General features: G+C 45.2%; 1 protein-coding gene across 1 annotated transcript in view; it reads left to right on the forward strand.

Moving 5' to 3' along the window:
- Positions 1-25,057, forward strand: part of DAAM1 (dishevelled associated activator of morphogenesis 1) — a 184,721-nt gene that overhangs the window by 70,175 nt on the left and 89,489 nt on the right. Inside the window, exon 3 of the mRNA XM_074996291.1 lies at positions 12,313-12,402. Coding sequence (XP_074852392.1) covers positions 12,313-12,402 — 90 coding nt within the window. The remainder of the gene's footprint in view (positions 1-12,312; positions 12,403-25,057) is intronic.

Raw genomic sequence — 25,057 nt, forward strand, 5'->3', positions numbered from 1 at the left:
TCCAACCTAATGTGCATCCCTTGCTACAATTGAAGCCTATTGCTGCTTATCCTGTCATCAGAGGTTGAAGAGCATAATTGTTAGGTACTTGAAAGCTGTTATGTCCTCTCTCAGATGACTCCTCTTCAACAATCCCATTTTGATTTATGTGGTTTTGTTTGTATCAGTGACTTTGAATACTTTTGAAGGATGTTTGTCTGCTGGGCCTTCACACCCTGACTGTACAGACAATTTCCTGGCAAGGATGAGCAAAAGGTCAGACCTCATGGGATAGATATTAGTTACATCACTTAAAATGATGGACTGGAAGGAAGATGGAGGTGATCATGATGAACATCGTCTAAGAAACCGTGAAGAATAGAATGGAATGTTTGAATCCAAAGGTCTAATCCTTTACTTGTTCATAGCTGTCTTGGGACCCGCGTTTAAAGAAACTAACTAATCATGGAAACACTGTTGAAGCTTCGCTTTTTGAAGTAGTGCACAAGTTGCAACATTACCGCTTATGTACAACTTTAGCCGATCAATTAATTCATTACTTTTTCTCTGGGGATTCGGAAGGCCGCCCTCTGTTCTACCCACTAGCCCCTTCAGCGCTTAGTTGTTTGGCATTTTTTATCTTTTAATGCTTATGAATTTGTGCACAGTGGTGGCCATGCTAATGCTTGTAAATTAATAGCATTTTTGAAAGCTGTGTTAGCAATCGATTAGCTTCACTAAGCATTCAAAATGCTGCTTAGAACTCAGGAGCGTCAGAAGTAACAGTAATTAAAAGATGTGGCAAATGCTGTATTAATGATGACAACTGGGAAATCTAATTACTTGAGACAGTAAGTAAAGTTGACGTCATGAGTAAATGATTTGTCTCTTTGGTTTCTGCTCAGAAGAGTGTGAATTTTTGCCCCTGCAGAGCACATGGTGTCAACCAACAGCTGATGCATCGGATGCAAGGCAAAGCTTTTATATTTATAGCTGGTCTGCAAACTAATGCTGTGGACATAAGTACCTTTCCTTGCCATATGATGGTTGCACGACCACAAGATTCATGGTGTTGAGAGGGCCTTAGGCTGAGGAGAGCATAAGCAAGGCATAGTTTTATACTAACGTAGTTTTAAAATAGATTAGATACAAAATAAAGGAGTATTGCAAAAATCAAATGTAGCTGTGAGAAGCGTAACGTTTGCCCCCTTGTGTTGGATTCTGTGGACATCATGGGTGCCACTCCCAAATGCATGCATTGGACCCTACAGAGCGGTCTGCTGCGCGCTTTGGCCTGAGAGAAGTCCATATGGGCGTTACCAGATGCCATGGAGGTCAGAGGGTCCTGTGACCTTTTTTTGCGAAATGAGGGTTTATCACATCCTGGAAAAGGTGTATAAATGACCACAAAAACCCCTTCAAGAGCAGAGTTCTCTCCATTTTTATGAAGTCTTTCTCCATAGTTACACTCATCCTAGTTCTTCCCTCGGGGGAGAGCAATTTGGGTCATTGTTGTTACTATTAGAATTACGGTGGCATGTATAGCCTTCAACAGAGGACAGGACTCCACTGAGCTAGGCACCAGCCTTCCTGGTAAGCTGAGTGCTTGGGCAGTGGCCCAGGACAGATTCAGGTGCTGCGCAGCTACCACAATGAGCAGCGGTGCACATCCACAGGTGCCTGGGTGCACATAACAAAACTTATTCCGCCCATGGATGGAAAAATAGAGGGAATGCTGCCAGGCACTGCACATATACTCCTTGTAAAGCAGATGGGATGGAAAGTTATACTTCCCATGTTATGGGTGGGGAAACTGAGGCAAGGGAAAGCGTAAGTGGTTTGCCTAGGATCACACAGGGGAACTGTAGGGGAGTCAGGAACCGAACCCAGATTTTTGAAGTCTAGGCACAAGACTAGCCCTCCTTTCAAATGGAGATTGCTCTGGGGGGTGGCGGGTTAGTGAAGGAGGAGAATGATTTATTCATGTACATTCTTAGCATCTCTTTGAGGGCACTGCAAGGATCACTTCAAAGAGATGTCCAGTTCCCCCTTATTAGATACCAACAACTGGGACAGCTGGGGTTTGTTCTCCTTCCAAAAGCTTCATGAGCTAGTGATTGCTCTGTATTGGTGATCCTTGTATTTGATAGCCTTTCTCTGCTCTGCCTGTCACTTGCTGGAAATAACCCAGTACTTGTTTCTGCCCCCTTTTTGTTTTGTGTAGTGACAAGCAATTCCTGAAAAGTGTGTGTTGATCAGTAGGTGTCTGCTCTAGAAATCGCACACCTACTTGTCTAGGAAATGAGAAATTTCTGCCCACGTACATTCTGCAGACTGGAATAAATAATGTGAAGCTGTATCTCAGCTGAACAGTGAGCGCAATTGCAGTATCAGTTACACCTGCCCAAACAACATGGAAGCATTCCTTAGTGGAAGGGCCTTACTTCTCCAAACCTGTAATTTTGTGAAGAGGCTGGTGTATAACACGGTGTGAACACCAGCCGCGGGAGGAAGGCAAACAAGGAAGCTCTTTGCTTCAGAGGAAAACCAGCTTTCAAGTGAAAAAAGGCACATTCCACCTGTGAGGACCTTCCATTCTGCACATAATACAAGAGGAGTGAAAGCAGAATGTGTCAGACAGCTTGGTCACCAGTGGATCAGACTCAAGCTACATGTATGCTACAGCTGGGTGGTGTGAATTCCAGCTCAGTTAGCTGTACCTGTGCTAGCTCCCCTTGAGCTAATGCACTAAAAATAGCAGCATGGCCTAAGTGGAATGGGTGGCTGCTTGAGTCAGCGGCTGAAGTACCTACCTAGGATCTCTGGGGTTGTAGTCAAGGGCTAGCCTGAACCGCCCACCCATGCCACCCCAACTCTGCTGTTTTTCACATGCTGGCTCAAGTAGAGCTAGCAATTGCACCTCCCAGCTGCAGCATAGCTTCACCCATAGTCAGAGGGTCATGACTTCAGATCCCTCTTCAGGCACAAATGCTTAGCCCTGTGCTGATACAAAAATGTGGATCCATGTCAACTGGGCTCGACGACTCCCCCAATCTGCCATCCAGATTTTACTTCCTTCTGCACAACAGATCTGGAGAAGGGAAGGAGGGAGTAGAAAGCACAAACCAGCAAGAAGGAGACAGTGTCGTGCAAGGAAGAGGTAGTACAAAAGCAGGGACTTCTGTGTAAAGGGCAGCAGAGATCCAGGGCTCTGCAGCTCAGCACTTGCCAAGCAGGAGAAGGCCGGGTGGGGGGCAGGGGGCTGGTACGTGGCCCCTTCTGCAGGGAGATTTAGGATGCAGCTTCTTGTATCTTTTTCCCTGGTGGCCATGCAGGAGCCTGCCCTGCTGTCCCTCTTCTGCCTGGCAGGGGTGAGGGAGGAGGCGAAGTGGAGAGACCTGCAGCGGTATCCTCGGATATTCATGGATGGGAATCAGGTATCTGTGGCTATGGAGGGGTCTGCAAATGCCTCTGGTGCTGGCTATTCCTAGACACAGGCTATTAGACTAGGTGCACCAAGGGTCTGGTCCAGTCTGGCTATTCCTCCTCCTAACTGCTCTGGGTTTGGACTATGTTCCTCATGCACTGGTAAGGACTCCTGTCGAGAATGAAGAGAGACAGCCATACCACCAGCAAAGCCACACTTAAGGAATAACCTGAGCAGGGAGTTTTGTTAGAAATCCTTCCTGGCTTTCCTCCAGATTTTTTTCCTGCAAATTCATAGCAAACACCACAATGGGACAGTGATGCTAACTTATTTCCAGCGTTGGTCATTACGATCTTTAGAGGTATGCCTGTAATTACATCCTGCAAATGTGTTGCACCTGTGTGTTGAGATGCTTTTTGTTCGTCTGTCCAGTTATTGCTGCTTACCTTTGGATGTGAAGGGACAAAACATCACGCAACATGTACCCGATTTTAAAGAAGTTGGCACCAAAAGAAAACAGAACTGATCTCTGCTGTATTTTGTGCAAGTTCATCTCATCCCCTCTTTGTAACTGTTTCCTTAGTGCACTGGGTCTAAAACAATATGGCTACCCACATGTCTGCTGAGAGTCATAGGGCGGACTAGACAAAGACCGTATCTACACTGCAAAATTAGACTGACTAAACTTAAGTCGGCATACACCTGCCACCCTGATTACATCGTGTGCGTACACTTTGCTCCTTGTGTTGGGAGTGTCACTCTTCACCACAAACACTTGTATTGGTTGTACTCTGTGTGGGGCATTGTGGGATGGCTCCTGAAAGCTAGTAATTGTTGACATAAGCAATGCCGTATCTCCACTAACAATGCATTGATTTAACTACACTGACCTGCACTCTATTCCACTGGTGGAATATGGTCAGTGTAGAGGAGCAGCCACATCAGTAGGCGCAAAATTAAGTGTAGACACTTCCATAGTTCCATACGCTGCCTTGCATCAATGTATTTATGCAGTCTTAAAGTCAGATTTAAAGCATGACAAAGTGCAACACACACAACATGCCACCCTGCAATTCGTTTCTTTTTGGGCAGTCTAACACAGCTTAGTTCCTTCATAGACTTTGGACTCTAAATGTTTTTGTATCAATTCACAGGTATTTGCCCAGCAGCACTAAGAGTGGTGCTGTGGATAGCCCTTCAAACGAGCACGTTACTCCTGCCCAACTGTTCCTAATTCCGGCTAAGTTTTGCTTGCGTAAACCTGGTAATTGTGTAATGAAAGTTGGCTGTGTGAAAGAAATTCCGTGAGGTAAATAGACCTCTGGAAACTCCTGATGCCGTGTGTGCTGACGGGTGGATGAGCAACACGATCCTGTATTGTAGGAGCCCTGGTCACAGGCCAGGCCACAATAGTGCCAGGTATTCAATGACACAGGTTTGTGGTGTTTTGTAGCCCTAGCAATATGCACATATACAGACTCTTTGTAATGCAGTAACTAGAGCTGCCAGCTTTAGAGTGTGTGATTTCTATGGACGTAACCCAGTTTTTCCAGATGGTTTGGGAATAGGTCTATCAAGCTGTGCATTCCATGTTGTCTTTTGAATGTCACTTTGGGTGTTACCGTTCTTGTTTACTTAAACCAGCTATCTGGTGGCAGGGCGCTGGCTGGAGAGGCTATGTTTAGGAAGCTATGACGAAGCAATCAAATGACAAGCAGTCCTGTAGCACCTTAAAGATAATTGGGTCATGTGCTTTCATGGCTAAGATCCACTTCTTCAGATGACTGAAGACTTCTTCAGAAGATGGAAGACAAAGGTGGAGGCTGTCCTAGTGGAATAATGGGTTTGTGGCTGAAAGGAGTTATTTAATTTAAACCACGACTGTGCATATCCAGAAGCCAACTAGAACATTGGGGATGGGCTGGAGCTGGGGCTTGGGCAAGAAAGGTGACAAACTGTTTTGAAAGGAGGCTGGTATCGTAAGGCAGTAACTTAACTTGAAGTGTGGCCCCATCAAGAGCGTTGGTGCCTTACCATGCTGTAAGTTGCTTGGGTCGGGGTAGGGGAGGATGTGTTTTCCACACTGCTGAGCCCAGAAAGTTACATGCAATAAGAAGTCAGTGGTAAGGTCGCACCAAAGGGAGGCAATCAGGAGTTTGTTGTTTTTCTCCGTGCGGTTTAGGAGGAGAGGAGACAGGAAATTGTATTGCTAAGCCCATGTATGCTTGTTTTACAGCCACATGGTCCCTGAGAGGTGAAAGTAGAAAACCAGTATGCTCCTAGCCAGGTGTACACTGGGGAACATGGACAAGCAATTTGTGGCACTTGTTCTAGGGACCAGGCAGCTGCACTGCAAACTCCAGTGCCCAAGAAAGGCATTGATTGGATTTGGGGTCTGCACCTGGAAGTGTGCTCGGGGAAACCCATAATGAGGAATAGTGACTTGGTCACTGCTCAGTCCCAGGGGGTAAAAACCTGAGATTCAGGAGTTGAAGCCAATCACAACAGCCTGGTGCCATCTGGAGAGCTGGCAGGATTGGGTTGTGACATGTACTTTGATGCCTTTAAATAACAGCATACATAAATGAGGCAATTTTCCAACACCCTCAACCAGTGTTCCCTCTATTTTTCCAATCAACGGGCACAATAAGTTTTATGTGCACCAAGGCATGTGCAGCACCAGTAGAATCTCATGCTGCCCACTGTGGATGGCTGTGGGCATTCTGCTGATCAACTGGGGGCACCCGAATCTCTCCTGGGCAACTACCTAAGCGCTTAGCTTACAGGGAACACCCAACTCCCACAGATATTCAAGAGCAATTAGACCCCTAGCTGCCCTCCTTTTGCTTTGAAAAGCTCCTGTAGAGCATTTGGCTGCTCTTGGGTTATCAAGCCTACGTTCCCATGTGATACAGTGCTTTTTTTTAACCCCCCAAGCTATGCCACCTTAAAGGTTTTCCTCTGGATGAATTAGCAATGGCTGAACTTTATTAAATTTTGTCAAAGCTCAACTCTTCCTTCCTCCTGCTTTCACTGGTTGGGATTTGTTGGCTTACTCCATATGGAAGGTGTTGCGTATCAAAATTTCCACCATAGCGTATGTAGCACTCATGAAAGGGTTAAATTACTAGATTAGCAGATCCTACTGGGAGGGCAGGACACTAATGAGTTTATCTGGAGAAGATAATATTTTCCTGCCCTACTACAGAGTACTGGTGGGTGAAATTTTGTACGAACTGGTTAGGGTTGGAAATGGATCTCTTATGGCTTATACAGTTGAATGTTTCTTTCATTGGCTCCTTGTTTTTCCAATATAGCTGGGCTCTGCTAAATATGCTTCCCTGGATTTATGCAATTATATATAAACAGAAGTAAGAATAAAAGCGTTCTGAATCACTTGGTCATGCCCATGTCCTCACTCATCTCAACCTCATGTGATTGCCATCATGACTCCCTCCTGTTCTGGCTCTTCCCCTCCCAATCAATAAAAAAAACATCTCCTGCCTCCTCTTTCCTGTCTTCCCTTTCTCAGGCCCCTCCAATGGCTTATGCTGATGTGTGCATGATGATCCAAGTCCTTCAAAGCTTTTCATAGACTTGAAGGGACCATTGTAATTGTCTAGTCTGGCCTCTTGTATTACACAACCCATAGGGTTTCTTTAATTCCTGCTTCAAATCCAATAGTTGTGCTTGTACTAGAGCGTCTTTTTTTAGGAAGACATCCTATTTTGAGTCTATCTCCATTGATGGAGCTTCCACTACAATCCTCGTATCATGGCTAATATCTTCACTATTAAAAATGCACATCTTATTTCTAATCTGAATTTGTCTAATTTCAGTTTCCAGTGCTTGGCTTGCTCTTTCCTTGTCTTCTACAGGGCTCAGCGTCTTTGAGTCAGAGTGCCGAAATCTGACCTTTTGACCTCTGTGTGTGGTCCAAGTGCTGGTGATACTCTTTAAAGTCACTAATAGTCCTATGTACAACAGCTTCATTAACAAATAAAGATGCAGAGTTTTACCATCTGGGTGTTGGCTGGTAGTGTTAGCTGGCCTTTTGTTAATCCACAGGCTTTGAGCAAGATTCCAACTGCCTGGGGGAGGAGGGATGGGGCTGAGCTCCTGCCTTGCATGCTGAGTATCAGCTCACATGCCGCTCTTGGCACCTGTGCCATGGATCGCTGACCCCTGGTTTACTGTATTTAGAGGTCTCTTACCCAATTTCTGTAGCTAGTTGTTGCACAACCCCACGTCTGCCCGAGTCTTTCCATTCCCACCTCCTGTTTCCTAGGTTTCTTGCCACTGATTTGCTGCTTTCTTACTTGCCTGGTCCATATTTTTGTGCCTTGTTGAAACAGCCTATGACTGGTCTGACAGACACCCTTCCAGAAACTCTTCTGAGTGAGCACCGGTTCTGTAGCTTGGTCCAGCTCAGAGCTCTGTCTGGTGGTTGTGTTTTTAAACTGTAAGCTGTCTCAAGGCAGGGGACTTCTGTGTGTTTGGCGTAGATTACCCACCTTACATTATTGTAGCTCTTGTTGCTTTCTTGTTCGCCTCTGAGCCCTTCAGAGCTATTACTCCAATCATATTAGTGACCCCACAGTTTGAAAATTGCTGCTGCCTCTCCAAGAAAGGAAAACTACACCAACGATACAGTTGTGCTTCCCAACTAGTTCACCATTTAAAGTAAGGAGCTTAAAACCCAGCTGGTTTTAAAACTATCTTTGAGAGAGAGCCTGTCTCTTAACAGCTTGCACTACATGTGCTTAGAGGAGAGGCTTCAGAGCAGCCATGGTTTCTTCAAATGAAATGCCTTGATGTTAGCTAAGCAAATCATTATGCTGATACATTGTACCTGCCAGGAACCGTGTATGAAACCTTTCGAATTGAATCTCCAATATGTTTTCAAACTCCTCTTTTGACGTGCAAATGAGCTTCCTCATCTAAAGGTTAATAGTTTAACTGTATGGGCTAAATATTAGAGCAGCATGTTTCCAGTGGAAACGCTCTGGGTTGAGACTTCCGTTCGGTAGCAGATGGAGACTGTTTGAGTCCCTTAAGTTCAGTTGAAATGGACTATATAAAACAGCACAAATGGCAGGTTTTTCTGCTGGATGGGCCAGGCATAGAATGGTGGGACTGGAGGAGGGAGGGCTGAGCTGCAATTGAAGGGGTGAATGAGTATGCGAGAGAGAAACCTAGGACAGGTCTGCACTAGACCTTTAACGTTGGTTATAGATACACAATTCCAGCTATGGCGATTGCATAACTGCAATAGCTGTCTTTGGAATCAACTTACCTGGCTGCCCTTAGAGGGAGGTGAATGGGAGAAGCTCTCCCATCGACCTTCCTTACTCCTCATGAGATTGAGTACTGGGGTCATCTGATGACCAGAGAGTTCAATTTTGTGTGTCCCCACTAGGTGCATGAAATTGAATCCTGGAAGATCAACCCTCACCGGGTTGATCTTCCAGATACGGAAGACACACCCCTGTCCTCTGCTATGCCAGACTATCCTGTGTCTTTTCCCTTTTCCTCTTCTGTCCCCTCCCATCCCCTTCCCCAGACTGGGCCGAACTTCACCCCATTTAATAATGTGAGCAAATAAGCTACAAAGTTAATTGACAGCTGGCATCTCCCTAATGTCTAATTATTCAGTGCATGATAGTTAATTGATCTATGCGCTGTTCTGGCGCTGGGGTAGAGCTGCAAATGAACCTCATTAATTGATGATTGAGCCGTTGGCTTCAAAAACTTGGAACTGATTTTTCTCTTCCTCCCACTCAGTTTCGGACAGATTATGGGTTTGAAGGGTAATCTGTGACTGGGTAATTTTGAGGTGTTCATGGAGCAGAATACCCTAAACCTTTTCTGGGATGCAAATCCTTTGTGGGTTTGCGTAAAATACAAAAAGCCCAAATTGGCCTTTCACGTACAGTACAACATAGTTTTCATGGATCCAAATGACTGTTTGTTTAAAATTGGGCCATCCCTTTATGTTTGTTTGCTGGCAACACTTGTTAGTCACTGGTTATGGAGGATTTCACATTTGTTTGTTGTCACATGTTGTTGTTGACCTAAACATGCCTCTTTCAAGCATAGGATGTCCCTGCGTAGGTGTTTCTGAGTAACAAGGCTATGTTCTACAATTAAACTTTCTGGAAATCGGGTAGAGTGAAATTTACTGTGTTAAGTCAATCAGTTTTATAATTTGGAAGTGTGTTAGAAATCTATAGTCTGCCCACCACTTTGTATTCTCTGCTTGCTGGCTTATTTTATTTCTTGTCATCAGTACAGCTGTGTTGTCACCACCATGGTCACCTCCTTTTTCCTCTGGTGGCTTTGTCAGACTAATCTGCCTAGGGCTTTGGTCAAAATGCATGAAATCAAATTAAGTTTTTTCAAGTTAGGTTGATTTTTCCCCCCCCCACCCCCCCATTTTGACCCAACTTGAAAAAAGATTTCAATAATTTCAACCACTGAACCAAAACTTTCATTTTCAATTTTCCACAATTGCCCATGAACCTAAAACATCCTTTCTTCACTGAACTCTTTCTGTGCCTTAATCTCTTTCCATGAGATCAGTAAATCTTGGCCGCCTGCACAAAGTTTTTACAATGCGCTAAATAATGTGAGAGTCTAACTTTAAAATGTAAAGCAACGGCAGCCCACAGAGCATACTCCACGGGAGCTGTGTAACTTTAAAAACAGCTTCCCAGCCTTAGCCATCAGTTAGACTTGTGCGACCCTATTAATATTTATTATATCAGTGTGTAGAGGCCATGTCTGAGATCAGCGCCCCATTGTGTGCTTTGACACACTTTTCCAAAGAGCTTTACAGCCTAAATAAACAAAGCGAAGGATGGGAGACAGAACGTGTTATCTCCATTTTACAGATGGGGAGCTGAGGCACAGAGATTATAAAGTGCTGTGGCTCATGGAGGAAGCCTGTGGTAGAGCCAGATATAGAGCCATGATTGCTCAAGTTGCAGTCCTTTCCATAGCCATGAAACCATGACTGTTTTCAGTGGAAGCTGGCACGTGCCCTGGTGCAGGGTTTGCTTGTTGTGTTTCCTAGGTTGAAAAAAATGATGGGAGTTTTTACTGCCCATTGTGCTTAGATTTCTATTCCTTTCTCTTTCCCACGCTCATCAAACTACTTTTTCCTGGTAGATTATTCAATCTATGGTTGCTGTAGTAATCCGAGGTTCTAGAACTCCGGGACTTTGTTGTAAATCTTGCCCATAGAAGCAAAGTCAGCATATTGATTTGAAGAAATGATCACTAAATGTAAGATACAAAGCTTCTCCATGTGCGTAATTGAAAAGGTTCCAAGGTACCTGTTCTGAGCTTGACTAATTTCCTTTGAAGTGAAATCAGATGTGTAATAGGTTTTTAAATAAAGTTTTATCCAGTTCACTTTTGACTATCCCTTGCCACCTGACAAACTTGAGCTGTGCTATAACTGAATAGCATTGTGAGGCACAATAGGTCTCTCTTTGAAGAGTGTTGTGAAAATTCCTCTTCAGTAAGACGCAAACTTTTAAGTCATTAACAGAATGGCCCATTCCATTAAAATGCTGGCTAACAGGTTAGTGGATCAGGAGTGTTTTTTATGTCTGTCTTATGCCCATTAACTCTTTGTCTAAGAGAGTTTGAAGTCTGTCCAATATACAAAGCATCCGGGCATTGTTGGCACATGATGGCATATATGATGTTAGTTGAGGAACATGACGGTGAGAGAGAGAAGACTTCTGCAACAAATCGGATGGGTTATTGTAGAGAGCTGTCACATCCCTTGTATGGCCCTTCTCGGACTACCTCTGTGCACTGGGCTGGGACTCCGGAGGCCTGGGTTAATTTCCTGCCCCCTCTCAGCCTTTCTGTGTGACCTTGGGCAAGTCACTTACCTTTGATATGCATCAGTTTCCCATCTGTAAAATTGGGATGGTAACAGTTCCTGTCTCCAGCCATTTGCCTCTCTCGTGTGGTTAGACTGTAAGGTCTTTGCAGTGGGCATCGGCTCCAGCACAGCACTTAACACAATGGGGGCAGCAATCTTGGTTGGACCTTCTGCGTATTTCAGCAATCCAAATAAGAAGGTGGATGATCAGACAAGTCTAATTTCACAAGGATGTGCAGTGTAGAAATGATTATTCAGGTTGGCTGGCGAGGTCCTAGTTAAAACAAAAAGCAGTCACGTAGCACTTTAAAGACTAACAAAACGATTTATTAGCGGATGAGCTTTCGTGGGACAGACCCACTTCTTCAGATCTGTAGAATGTCCAGTCCAGACCCAGTTATGTAGTACATCAGTCCAAAAAATTGCAATAAAAACTGACAAAGCAAGTACATGAACTGAAGGAGGGCAGGGCGAGCGGTGGAGAAGTTAAGGATCTTGCCCGAGATAATTACGAACATTAAAGGAAGGGAAGCAGTCCTTTTAATGCTTGAGATAATTGCTGTCTTTGTTCATACCAAATGTTAATGTGTGGAATTTGAGACCATTCTGCTTGTCTTAGTTAAAGCGCCGTATTGAGTAATAAGTCTCTGTTCTGTACAGTTACTTTCAGCTGGCTGTAATATATTGGAAGTTTGGCTCCAGCTCTGGCTCAGATGATGTACTTGGTAAAAATGCTTGCCTTTCCATATGTACTAAGGGTGTGTTCCAGAAGCAACTGTACAAATGCATTTATAGCTCACTTGCTCCTAGAATGACAGTTATGAATAATAGAAAAATAATTGTCATGATTGATCCTGAGCAATCGATACTCTGTGGGAAGAAGGGAGGTTGCATGGCGCTTGTCATGCTGTGTTGTCACTGTCCATTGACTCATAGTTCCTACCTGCATTTTTTTTTTCCATTTATTTGGGATTGTAATTCTGTGTTTTGTATTTCCACCCCACAGGATGAACTTGACCTTACGGACAAACACCGAGAGGCCATGTTTGCACTTCCAGCAGAAAAGAAATGGCAGATCTACTGCAGTAAGAAAAAAGTAAGAGACTTTTTGGTTCCTTGTGGACATGTGAGAGAGAAATGGATTTGGGTTTCTCTTCTGTGTTCCTTATTTTCTGGAAAAATGCTCTAAAAGTTATGAGAAAGTAGTGATTTTTTTTTTTTCTCTAGGGCTGGCTGAATCATTCAGTAAATAAGAAAGCATTATGATGCTAGAGGATATCTTGCGGGGGGCGGGGGGATATATAGAAAGGCTCTCTTTGCCTGCTGCATTCTTTAAGGTTTTAGAGCAAGTTCTACAAAATTGTAATATCTTTGTATAGCACGCTAATGGTTGTATTCCTTTTAGGTTCTAGGAGACTTCAGTTCAAAGGATTTTGAACCCATTGATTTAAATATAGTTCTTTCTCTCCCAGTCTCCTCCGCTTCTCCCCATACTCACACTAATGAGGATCAGACTGTTTCTTCCCTTCCCCAGCACATGTCCCTGTGGGGCCTTAAAATTGCCACTAACATCTTTCTAGCCAGGCCGAACTGGGGAGGAATCTGTGCAGTGCTGATGTCTCTTGCTCTTGGTAGAGGAGTTAGTGCTCAGTTATGTGCACACAAGTTAAACTTGTGTTCTATTTTTCTTTCTCAAACATTATTCTGTTTGAATGTATTTATCCTGTGATCTGCAGCTCCACTAGCCATCAGAGCGTGGTCCCAAAATTCCAGTCCAGGTTTTTAACAATGGCAGGCTCTCTGAGAGAACTTCTCGTTTTCATTCTGAAACCTGCTGACTTAAATATGAACTTGAGGATAGTGTTGCAAATATGTAGACGTTCCAGGCTGGATCAGACCTGAGGTTCACCTAGTCTGTCTGGTCTCCGGCAGTGGCCATCACTGGAGACTTCAGAGTTAGGAGCCCTGATGTAGGCAAATTTGGGGAAATCGGCCTCTGCTAGATCTTATTTAGCTTTCATTTTAGTGGCTGGCGTAAGCCCTGAAGGCTAAAGCTTAATATTCATAAGAACAGAAGAATGGCCATTACTGGATCAGACCAAAGTCCATCCATCCGAGCATCCTGTCTGCCAACAGTGGTTAGTGCCAGGTGCTCTAGAGGGGGTGGACAGAAGACAACAATCATACGACTGGTCTCCTGCCATCAGTCTCCGGCCTCTGACAAACAGAGGCCAGGGACACTATTCCTACCCCCTGGCTAATAGCCTTTTATGGACCTAACCTCCATGAATTCCTTTCAAAGAACAGTATTACTATCGCTATTCTTTATATAGGTATCAACAGCCAGTCTCTTGTTAGAATCTTGTTTTTAGACTCCATCACTTCCAGTGCTAGTGAGTTCCACAGTCAGTCCCACAGTGTAGGGGAAAAAAGTCTCTTTCAGTCCATTTTGAGTTTGCCACCTTTTTAATTGAGTTGAATGTCGCCTTGCATATGTGTTACGAGACATGGAGAACAGACGCTGTTGAGCTACCGTTCTCCAAAATATGTTGGAGGTGATACTGTCTGTGTTACACAGAAAACTCCCACCTCACGTTTGGTAGGTGGGAAATGTTGCAGGGCACAAGTGCTGAGATGGGATAGTCCATACCAGACTGAATATAAACTGTATTCTCGGCTGCTTTCAATGTGAAGTTTGTCATCTTCAGGATGAACGATGACCCCCACGTATCTTGCACTGAAATCACTTAGCCCTAAAAAAGGGATAAAAATCAGTAGGGTTCCACAGCAACAAAATAAAACAAAACTCTGGTAAGAGACCAAAATTGTCGTCACCAATTCATTAATAGAGAAATTGGCTGAAACATTGTCAATTGGCCTGTAGGTGCCATAGAATGTGGATACGATACTAGTTGCATTTTCCATGGCTCATGCCCTCCTAATGGGCATGCACATGTAAAATTCACATTTACAGGCGAGTGGCATGAGTGCATCTGCTGGTGTTACACTCCATTTCCTAACAGGAGATGTAGTAAGTGAGATGCATTTATATTTCTGACATAGCTGCTCTGGGTGAAGAGCGCTCTGGCTTAAGGGCAGTCAGAGACCTGTTGTGTGTTCAGTAATAATAATAATAGTGTCTTCTAACAACTTTCGAAACTGGGGAAGGAGGAGAGTGTCTTTGAAGTGATGTTACAAAATGTAGCACCATCGCTTAAATAGCTCTTCTGTTGACCTGATCTCTCATCCCCACAGTTGTCATTAAACGTGGCATTTGGGAGGGCAGAGGAAAGACACCTGCATGCCATTTGAAATGACTCCACTAGAACTAATAACGTGGATTAAAGCATTTAAAAAACCCCTTTTTCCTGTTTTCTTTACAGCCATCTTCTTGTCCTACTCACTTTTGTTAGCCTGATGTTCTGGTGGCCATGATTTATTTACTGCACTAACTCATTCCTTACCCTGGTCAGAGGGATGAATCTCTCTCCAGCTCCTCCTCCCCATTATCCTTTTGTACGTGTGCTTAGCTCAGTAATGGGTGGAGTGGGTCAAATCTAGGGATGGCAAGACCCTGGTGTGTTTGGGATTCACAACAGAGCTCAAACTTTTCCTCCCCCACTTCCATCCCTGTAATTTTATACCAAGCAGAGCTGCCAGAGTTCAGATGTGCTAAGAAGGAGACAGGTCTGATCAGTTCGAAGATAGTGGTCTCTTTGCAGCTCAAATGGTCTCTCTGATGTTTCTAAGGCATCTATGATTTAAATTATCTGGGCAGGAATTCTCCTGCCTACCTTCTGTGTGGGTGGTCTCCTCTAAGCAGAATACGAAGTTAGAAGTTTTCAAGCCCACAGTGCTAGTGGAGTCAAAATTAGGGTCCATGCGTCCCTAGTAACTTTTTAAATTGTTCAACACATTCTTTTATTTGGTCCATAAAACTCCCCTCCAGTAGTGACTTCCAGGACTCCATTATGCACACGCATTTTTTTTAATTCCAATTTTGGGCAATGCTTTTATAGAGAAGTCCCCTGAAGGGATAAAGTCTTGAGCTGGAGAGCTCGTGTGTGGGTGTGGAGTTCTAGAACACCCATGGTCGTGGAATGGGGCAACTGGTCTTGTTGCTGCAAGGCAGGCCATTCAAAGGTGGCACCATGGCATGCCAGTAATCTTGCTACCTTGTTGCAAAAGTTGGCTCTGAAATGCTAGAGATTTCCAGGGTCCTTTCATGCATTGCCTCCACTTTTTTTAAAGGAATAGCACCCAGGTTTGCCTCTACTTTTTTCCGTCTGTGGGCAGAATAAATTTTGTTACATGCAGGAAGGCCTATGGGTATGTTTAGCACCAATAGAAAGACATGCCACCCACAGGGGATGGCTGCAGGCACTCTGCTAATCAGCTGGGCAGCACCTGAATCTTCTGGGCATCTGCCCAAGCGCTCACTTCGCAGAGAATATGGCGTAGCCCCTGTACTATATGAACACATCTGTGGTACTGACCCTTTCCTTCATGACCTTTGTGATGTTAGGTCAACAGAAGGGTTATCCTGCTTTTATAGGGTTCGGTTTGGAGCCTCTAATGAGTAATGTTGAAATCTATTATACAACAAGACTAAGATGTCTCCGACTTAAATTTGAGGGCAGAAGAGGCCTTAAGTAATAGGTACAGTTCTTAATCAGGAAGACCATAAGCAGAAAATACTGGTTCATCACTGCCTCCAGGTTGGTGGGGTCAGACACTGGCTCATCTGGATAAGAATAATTAAGTCTTAAATCAGGCACAGCCCTATAATTATACTTTGTGTGGAGCTGATTTGCTATCTAATCTGTTGGTGTAGAGAGTGGTTGGGACTAACATACTTTCTTCATTTCCTTGTTCAAGCGCATGCAGGCTTTACAAATTGCACGCATCAACAAGGCAGAAATACCCTGCCTCTTAAAACTGTAATCCTGGGGTAAAATCAGCTTCCTCTGTTCAAAAAGTGAATTGTGGGTTACAGTCAGGTAGGTACCCTAGTGTCCCTAAACCAGTGGCTCTTAGCCTCTTCCTCTCAACATGTAGCTCAGTGGTTTGATTATTGGCCTGCTAAACCCACCATTGTGAGTTGAGTCCTGGAGGGGGGCCACTTCGGGGTCTAGGGCAAATGGGTTTACTGGGGGAATAGCTCAGTGGTTTGAGTGTTGGCCTGCTAAAACCCTTGACAAGGCCATTGAGGGGCCTGGGGCAAATAGATTAAGAAAAAAAAAAAAATCTGACAGGGATGGTGCTTGGTCCTGTCGAATGGGGAGGGGACTGGACTCGGTGACCTCCTGAGGTCACTTCCAGTTCTGAGATGTGTGTATCTAACCCTCACAGCCTGGGCTCCCCTCAGAGCACGTTAGTGATCTTATTTCAAAGTACAGGTTGTACCTCCCTCATCTGGCACTATCGGGACCTGAGTAGTCCTAGCAAGGGGATTTGCTGGAGAAGGGGAGGTCAGGCCCCCTGGCTTCCTGGAGGGGGGGCCCCATTCCTGCAAGGTTCCCCTGCATGGCTGCAGAGCTCCACCTGCCCCTGGGGTCCCCACAGCAGGGCTCCCTACCCCAGCAACTCTCCACTGTAGGGAGGATACCCTAGCCCTGAGGCTGCTCTGTCTGCAGGGCTCCCCCAGCCCGGCCAGGGTCCCAGAGGCTGTAGGACTGCCAGCAGGGCTCCGTGCCCCAGCCATCTCCAAGCTGTGGGGCTCCTCTGCTCCTGCAGGGGCCCTCGCAGCAGTGGGGCTGCTGGCAGGATTCCATGCCACAGGCTGGCTCCTTGCCGTGGGGCTCCTGGAAGGGCTCGCGACTGGGGCTTGGGCTCCCCACAGTGGGTCTCCCCAGCCCTAGTCAGGCTCCAGGTAGTGTGGCTCCCTGCCTTGGGGCTCCCCAGAGCAGGCTGCTAGTGGGGCTCCCTGACACCAGTATGACTCCACTGTGCCCCACAGAGCTGGAGTGTGCTCTGGCCCAGCAACTTCCATTGCCTGTTGGATGAGGAATGTTGCCGAATAAGAGAGTGCCAGACAAGGGAGTTTCAACCTGTAAATCGTGTGTAGTAGATCTGAGGCGGGGTGAGGAAAATGCTGCTGGTTTTCCATCTGTCCGTTATGGAAGTGAGTGCGGTGCTTGTTCAAATACTGCAACAGCTTGGTATAGACTCTGTGAATGAGGAAATTGCCTCATTCCATGCCACATCTTCTAAAATAATTCAGGAGGGAGAGCTTTCTATCTGAGCTGCCCTAGGTGTTAAAATTCCAGGTCAGGAGCACAGTTTAAGGCTCTAAGCAAAATTTTTTCGTTCTGATCAGCCGCTTGGTAATTTTGCTTGTGTATTATTTATTTAATGTTTAAAAAGCGACCTGTCTATGCATGACTCATGCCCAGCTGCACGGCAGAAGGTTGGAAGCTCTCTGATGTTCTCTAGCAAGAAACACCCTCATTTTTGGCAGGGGAAGGACACTCCCTGGATTAGCATCATTCTTAGCATATTTAAAAGGATTGGGGTTTCACATTGATCTGAGTGGCTACGGTGGTCACAGGGTTTTGTAAAAACTACATATGAGAAATTTGATTGCCCTGATTTAATAGCACATCATTCTCTAAAACAATTAGTGTAGTTTAAAACTGTCTCCTGCCAGGCTGGCCCATGAGGTTGGCTCCAGTACCATTTGACTGAATTAGCTGGCTGAGGAAGGCTTCAGCTTAGGTCCGTAATTGTCATCTGGCAGCTCTTGCACCTTTCTTTGGTACTGGGGAGATGGACACTGGACTGAAAGGTTTTTGTCCCTGACTTAGTATGGCAGTTCTTAAGTAGGGCTCCCTATTTCTAGGGTCCTCCGCCTTCTTTTTATTCGATGCCGCTGCTCTGCTTGGACTTGAAGTAGGCTTAGGTATTCACATTTGCCTCTTGGAACCAAAAGAGAACTCACTAGCAATCAGCCCTCAACGAAGCAGTGTCCTGAAGTAGCCATCTGTGACAAGCATAAGTCATTCTTTACATGTAGAAGCCATTGCTCCTGTGCTAGTCTGAATCATCACAGGAAAGCTCATCAGATGTGGCTTGACACCTCCCCAGGTAGTTCTAGTCAGCCTCAGCAGTCTCTTCTCAAAAGGCTGACTAAACCTCCTCTTAGTGTTTCCCAGAAGTCAACATTTGAAATACAAGCAAAAGTGGGAGAAGTACCAAAAAAGTTACTTGAGTAAAAGTGCAGCTTCCCTGGAATGTGTGTGATACTTAAGTACAAGTTGTGGGTGTCCTGCAGGGAAAACTACTTGAGTAAAAGTCATGCCTAGATGGTACTCAAGTATCCAGAAGTGAAAGCAGCTGCACTTTTACTCAAGTAACTTTTTGGTACTTTTCCCACCTCCAAATAAAAGTACATAACTAGCAATCATAACTTCAAATACAAAAATATGTGCATACAAATAGCATAATCATAACCAGCAAACCATAAGCTTTACATATACCCCTCACTTGGCCCATTTTGTACAACATATGTTGCAGACATATAAGTGGTTGCAATGATGACCTGATAATCTGATAACTTCACACTTGGGTTGGAGATATTTCTCATAGATTTGTTGTAGCACAGGCCCCTCTCTCTGGGCCCTGTAATTTAAATTTGCTCTCAAAGGTCTAACCTTCTGCAAATGAGTGATGTCACAGCATCCTGCTGTAACGGAGCTCGTTCTTTAAAGCCAAACTCCACACTACCCTCTCAGGGTATGTCTGTGCTGCTGCAGGATCTGCAAATCCCCGTTGGGGCAGGTGTATCTATGCTAGCTCTGATCAAGCTGAAAGTCTAAAAGCAGCAGCAGTTAATGTTGCACGAGGAGCAGTTTCATATGACCCCAGGGCAGACCTTGGTTATGTACTCAGGTGGTTAGCCTGTGCCACCACCCATGCCACTATGTTCACCCCGCTTTTGTTAGCGCAGTATCTCTGTCAAAGTTAGCACAGGTGCAGCTACCCAAGCTGGAAATTGCTCCTCCAGCTGCGATGTAGAGGTACCGTCAGTTGTAGCCGGGACCCGTGCCTTTCGGAGAAAAACTGGTATGTGGAGTATGCTGCTATGCCATGGGACCTTTGATGCAGATTGTGGCGGTTCTTGAGGAGGTTCAGGGTTGCGCTAATCCCAAAGGCACAGGATTCCTGCCTCAAAGCCCCGGGTTCACAAAACAGTGAAGCATTAAGAGATGTGCCAAGTTCTTTTTTTAAATGCTGTAGTCGTTGATAAAAGAGCCTGGAGCATGTTGGAGCCCTGAGAATGCTGGCTGCCATGACCAGGAGGGAAAATGGGTCACTGGGAGCTAGAGGGAAGAGCAACTGTTACTTTAGGTAGGAAGCCAACGGAACTGTGCAGTGGCCTGATAGCTGATCTGGAGCTGATGGTTAGCTTCTTAGTTCCTCTCATTGGAACAAGAATAGCCAGACTGGGTCAGACCAGTGGTCCATCTAGCCCAGTGTCCTGTCTTTCAGCAGTTGCCAATGCCACGTGCTTCAGAGGGAATGAACAGAACAGAGCAGTCATTGTGCAATGAACCCTTGCTGTCCACTCCCAGGTTCTGGCAAACAGGCCCGTGCACCCAGACCCCCATGAAACCCTTAACTTTTATACGTGACGGGTAGGGAGAGGAGGGGTGGGAGATGGAGACTGGCACAGATGGCCTCATTTGGTGGGCGGGGGGGGGGGGGGGGGGCGCGGATCTTTCAGCCTGCTGACTTCTGCATTCCGACCAGTCACTGTGTAGATGACAGCTCATCTGAATGACCTCATAAGTGACTACTTAGCACCCTCCCTTGGGAGCAAAGCTTTGCATGATCCTGTAGAGACCCACCCAACCTTGTTGCATGACCGTCCCTGTGTGGCAGCTGCTCCTTCTAACCTGTAGCAGCTGTAGCCACCCTTTGGGACACTCGGGGTTTACTAACTTGCGCCCAACTGGCTATTTTGATCAGTTCTTAAGCAGATGGTGCTGGAAGTATCACAAGGTGGCAGCCAATGCAATACAAAGCAACCTGACTTAGAGGGATTTGAATTGATTATTTAATGGGAGCTGTGGGCGGGGGGAGGAAAGCCCCATGTAATACACAATAGCAAGTCTGTGGGCAGTGACCCAAACAGGGCGCGCAGCATACAGTAAACAGAAAATGGTGCAGCCCTCAGAACAGGAAAGGGATTTAAGGATTATTGAAGAAGGATCCTTTGAAGTCGTCAGCCCAGTGTACAGCTATAATAAAGAAGGGAAACGAGGATGCAGAGATGCCCCAACAGTGGGATAAGATGCAAATTTAAAAGTAATAGCACCTGACAAAGACTTGTATAACTAATCTTCTCTGCTTTTCCCTTGCTCCTAGAAGGAACATTGTTAGAAAGTGTGGGGAGGAAAGGGAGAGTTCAGCTTTTGGATTTTTTGGCTGTCCGGTCAGGAGTGAGGGAATGAGTTCGTTTCCACCAAAGAGTGCTTCCAGATGACCCCAAAGCAGAGGCATCCCAGTTACAAAGAGAGTAAATAAATAACGCTTATTGCGCCTGAATCAGGGCTCATTTCAGCTGAAGTACAAACTCCTGACAGTTGAGAAGCTCCCAGCTCAGATGGGAAATAGTTTGTGCAGAACCTGATCTCTTTCAGCCACATGAAATAGGCTGCTAGCTAGAATCCACTGAAATTAATACAGCAGCACTAAGGCTTTTTAAAACTAGCTCTCTGGTTACATACATTTATAAAAGCAGCATGAGGGCTGGGAAGGAATGAGACAAACTGAAAAGATTGTAGGATTCAGAGCAGTGTTAGTGACAATTTTTAAAAGTGCAAAGACATCTTAGTGTATTTTTAGTATCAGGTGCTGCAAAGATGTGAAATATTGAACAGAATGCAATTAGAGCCTACTTTGGTATCTAAAAATCTCTAGAGTTTAGCATGTAAAGTCAGGATTCTTCTGCAGTATAAACGGAAAATAACTATGTGCAGAGGGGAAGCTGACAAATGGGTTATATAGCAAAGTGATTCTCAAATGTGTTTTGTTCTCCCTGCCAAATGGCTTCCCCCCACTCTGCCAATCTATGTGCCTTTCATGTGTATCTGTGAGGATCTTCATAGTCAATTTAACAATTGGTTCATATCTTTATTCAGTGGTTCATTTAGTGGAGCTTGGTGAGAACTCTCTCTCCTAGAAAACCATGTCCACAGCAGTACTGGAAATGGACAAAGATGACGCTTAAAAATCCCTTGCAATTTTTCCCTGCTTGGTCATCTGGATTGAATGACAAACATTTCTTGCAGAATATGCTTGCAATTGCTGCCACGACAGGTTGAAATATTAGGCCAGATGAAGCATTTGCAGATGATATTTTAACTTTTTTTTGCTGCATGGTACAAAAAATGCTGACCTGATTTTGGGGCGGGGGGGGGGTGTTTTTCAATAGGAAATGTTTGTAGTTCTTATCTTTAAAGGTAATTCCCTTTTTAGTTCCAATCACCACACACTCCTTTGTTTGAGAGGTCTCCAGCCAAAAACTGCATCTGTTAACAATCTTTTGGATTTTAAACTCAAGCTCTTTAAACAATGAACCATCTGACCATGAAAGGCATCTGGTCATGCTGTATTTGCTTATTGTTAGCATCATTTTTAAACCTTGGGAAAACCAAGAAGTGTGGGTCTGGGAGGTGTTAGCATGAGAGGGGGGAAAAAGACGACTATAATGCAATATGCTGATCTGGATGCTGAATTTATCAGACCAAGGATTAAATTTCAGCACTTCTAGGCAGCCCTTGTGCTCACAGTTTCATTCCCCAAGCATTTGGCATCCTAGGAGAGAACATAGTTGGTTGCATTTTTGTTAACTGGACATCTTTGTGAAGCTAAGTGCCTGGGGTAGAGCTCAGCATCTGAGAGCCAAAGTGGGCAAAATTCTCTGCTTGTACAAACCTGGCCCAGAGCCGCTACCTTGAGCAGAACAATGCCAGTTTTAAACCACTGGTGAATTTGGTCCTGACAGGGTTTTTTTTTTTTTTTTTTTTTTTTAAACCATACACACTGTTGTCTGAACACCTATGTTGGTTACAAATCAGAGCTCGTGATCACTGAAAGATGACGGAGGAAGGGCTATATCTCAGTTTTAGTTTGCTTGGTGACTTGACCCCATTTGGCGCACAGTCAGGTTTGCCCTGTGCTCACTTGTTTCGTTTGGGTCTGTAAGAACAACAAAAGAGGGAAATTATTTGGCAAAACAAAATGTGATTGCAAAGCCCAAAGATGTGTGCGGAGAAACTCAGAGGCGGGTGATATCCCTGAAGCTACTTTAAATGGATTTTTTTCTGAAGTATTGGCTGTTCAACTTCCAGAGGATCCTTGCAGACGTCTGTGGCTTGTTCTCTCTAACAGCACCGTGAAGAGTTCCTTATAAATACTTATAGTCAGATATATTCTGTCACATGACGCCACTGCTACAGTTGCAGGGCGAGCTGCACCGCCGCCCCCTTTGTGGGCAAAGACTGTTCTGGTCTCTTGGGCACCTAAGCCCCACACCTACTGGGTGTGATTCAGTGTCCCATGCAGTGGCACTTAGACAACTCAGAGAGAATGAGTCTCCTCTACAACCTGAGCTGAGATCCAGCTGGCTTTTAACTCAAACTGTAGAGGCTGCTGCGCTGAGCTGCAGAGGTCACAGGTTCAAGCCCACCTTTGGGTGTTTACATGTCCACTCAGGTATCGGGTCTTTTGGTGTCCTGGGGTGGAATTCTGTCATTCTCCTATTCCTAGAGCAGGCCCTGGTCTGCTGTGCCAGTCGTTCTTATCCTGCAGGTCTGAGTTTGGCCATGTGCACTTGTTACCTTTGGGAGTCTGGCCAGTGGCGTGTACTGGCCAGACCAGCCGCCTTAAAACAAAGTGTTTGCTTTGAATGGGAGGGATAATGGCTTAGCAAAAAAAGTGCATGTTTTTGTTTGTTAAAATAACAGTCTGCATACATGCCTGGCTTATCTAAAGGCTTGCTATCCCTGACAGTAATCCATGCAGAGCTGACCATTCCAAACTGTCCAGGAAGTGCGTATGTCTGTCTGGTTCCACCATAAATCTTGAGTCATTTTAAGCCCTCTAATGGCACTACCATTCTTGTTCCTGGCCTTCAAACCCTCCCTGATCTAAACCAGGTTGACTGGAAATGCAAGAGAAATCATTGAAGTTAGTAGGCCCTCTAACAACTCTGAGGTATTTGATGAGAAATGGCTATCTTGAGCCATTTTTCCCTGTATGTTTCTGTGGATGGCTGTCTAGTGGGTTAACCCAATTGAATTCAGACTGTAAATTGCCTGATAACCAGGCTAATATATGGCATTTGCAAGTTGTTACAGAGCCACTCCAAATCCATCCCAGCCACAGTGCAGGCGCTGTGTACTGCACTTGTACTGGGCAGACACAGGCATTCGTTCATAGCCACACAGCTGCTTCTCTTCCCTTCCCCTCCTTTTGGGGAGGCTAATTTAGCACTTGGCCGGAAACAAAGCATCCTTGGCTTCGCAGCCTGGATGGAAGCACTGTGGCCAAAAGGCAACAAAATGCTCTTTGGTCGTTTTGGGACCTGGGTGTGGGAAGGGAGTTGTTGAAAGCATTGGCTCAGAGAAGTAGGGAACACCTATAAAACATAGAACATCAGGGTAGTCTGGCCACGTTGTTGTGTGATAGTTCTCTGAATTATTTGCAGGCTGGGGATGAGCTGTTTGTCTTAGGGCGGCTGTGAACGTCCAAGTGAAAGACCACCTTGGAAAGAGCCCAGAAGATGATGGCTCACATTTCACATGCGCGTGAGTTCCTGGCGAACGAGACGACCAGTTCTGAACAGTATAGCTGAACAAATTGTTTGGGGCTTTGTCACTTAGGGTAAGTCTACACTACTGGGAAGACTGACCCAGTCAGGGTCGATCTTCCATAGTTTGATTTTGTGCGCCTGGTAGAGACGCAAGAAATCAAACTGTCTGGGGTTGGCGGTCAACCCCTGTGCTCCTCGAGATCATGAGGAGTAAGGGAGGTTGACAGAAGTTTCTCCTGTTGACCTCTCTGTGGACAGCCAGGTAAGTCAAATGTGGATATATCTGTTCTAGCTACTCAGTTGCCATACCTAGAATTGCATATCTGCAATCGACTAACTCCCTCGTGTAGACCAAGTCTAAGAGGCAGGGGTGAGGCATGTGTTTTGCAGGCCTAGAGAAAGCAGCAGGCAAGCAATTGTTGCGGAGTGGTTAGAAATGAGTAGGCAATGGGGACTTGGTGAGAGAGTGTTTTTACTCAGACAGCTGCATGAGACAAGATTGTGCTGAAAGCCCTGGGGCTAAGTAGGTGGGAGAGGTGAATGGAGTGTATAGAGTAGGTCAAAGTTCAAATCACATTTATAGCAAAGTGACACCTCATTTCTAAGACGTGGCATATGAGAGCAAAACTGTAACCCACCGTCCAGCCAGTGCATGTCCACCAGAGCGTACAGGACTATTGACCTTTTCCTGAAAGTGCTAATGACACAATCTCACTGCCACTTCCCCTGAGGCCAGGAGCTTCACTAGGTTTGTTAATTAGTGTTGTACAATGACTTTAGCAATGGAGTGAGCTCATGGTGTCAATGTCACACCACAAAGGGAAGTGAGCAGACAGGGACAGCATAGTACAGGACCTCATTTGATTATAATCGGTTTCATCTTCATTTGCCAGATCACTGATAGCCCCAGACGGAAAGACATTTAAAGGGG

Source organism: Carettochelys insculpta, chromosome 6 (assembly GCF_033958435.1).
Source record: "Carettochelys insculpta isolate YL-2023 chromosome 6, ASM3395843v1, whole genome shotgun sequence".
Classification (NCBI taxonomy): domain Eukaryota; kingdom Metazoa; phylum Chordata; order Testudines; family Carettochelyidae; genus Carettochelys; species Carettochelys insculpta.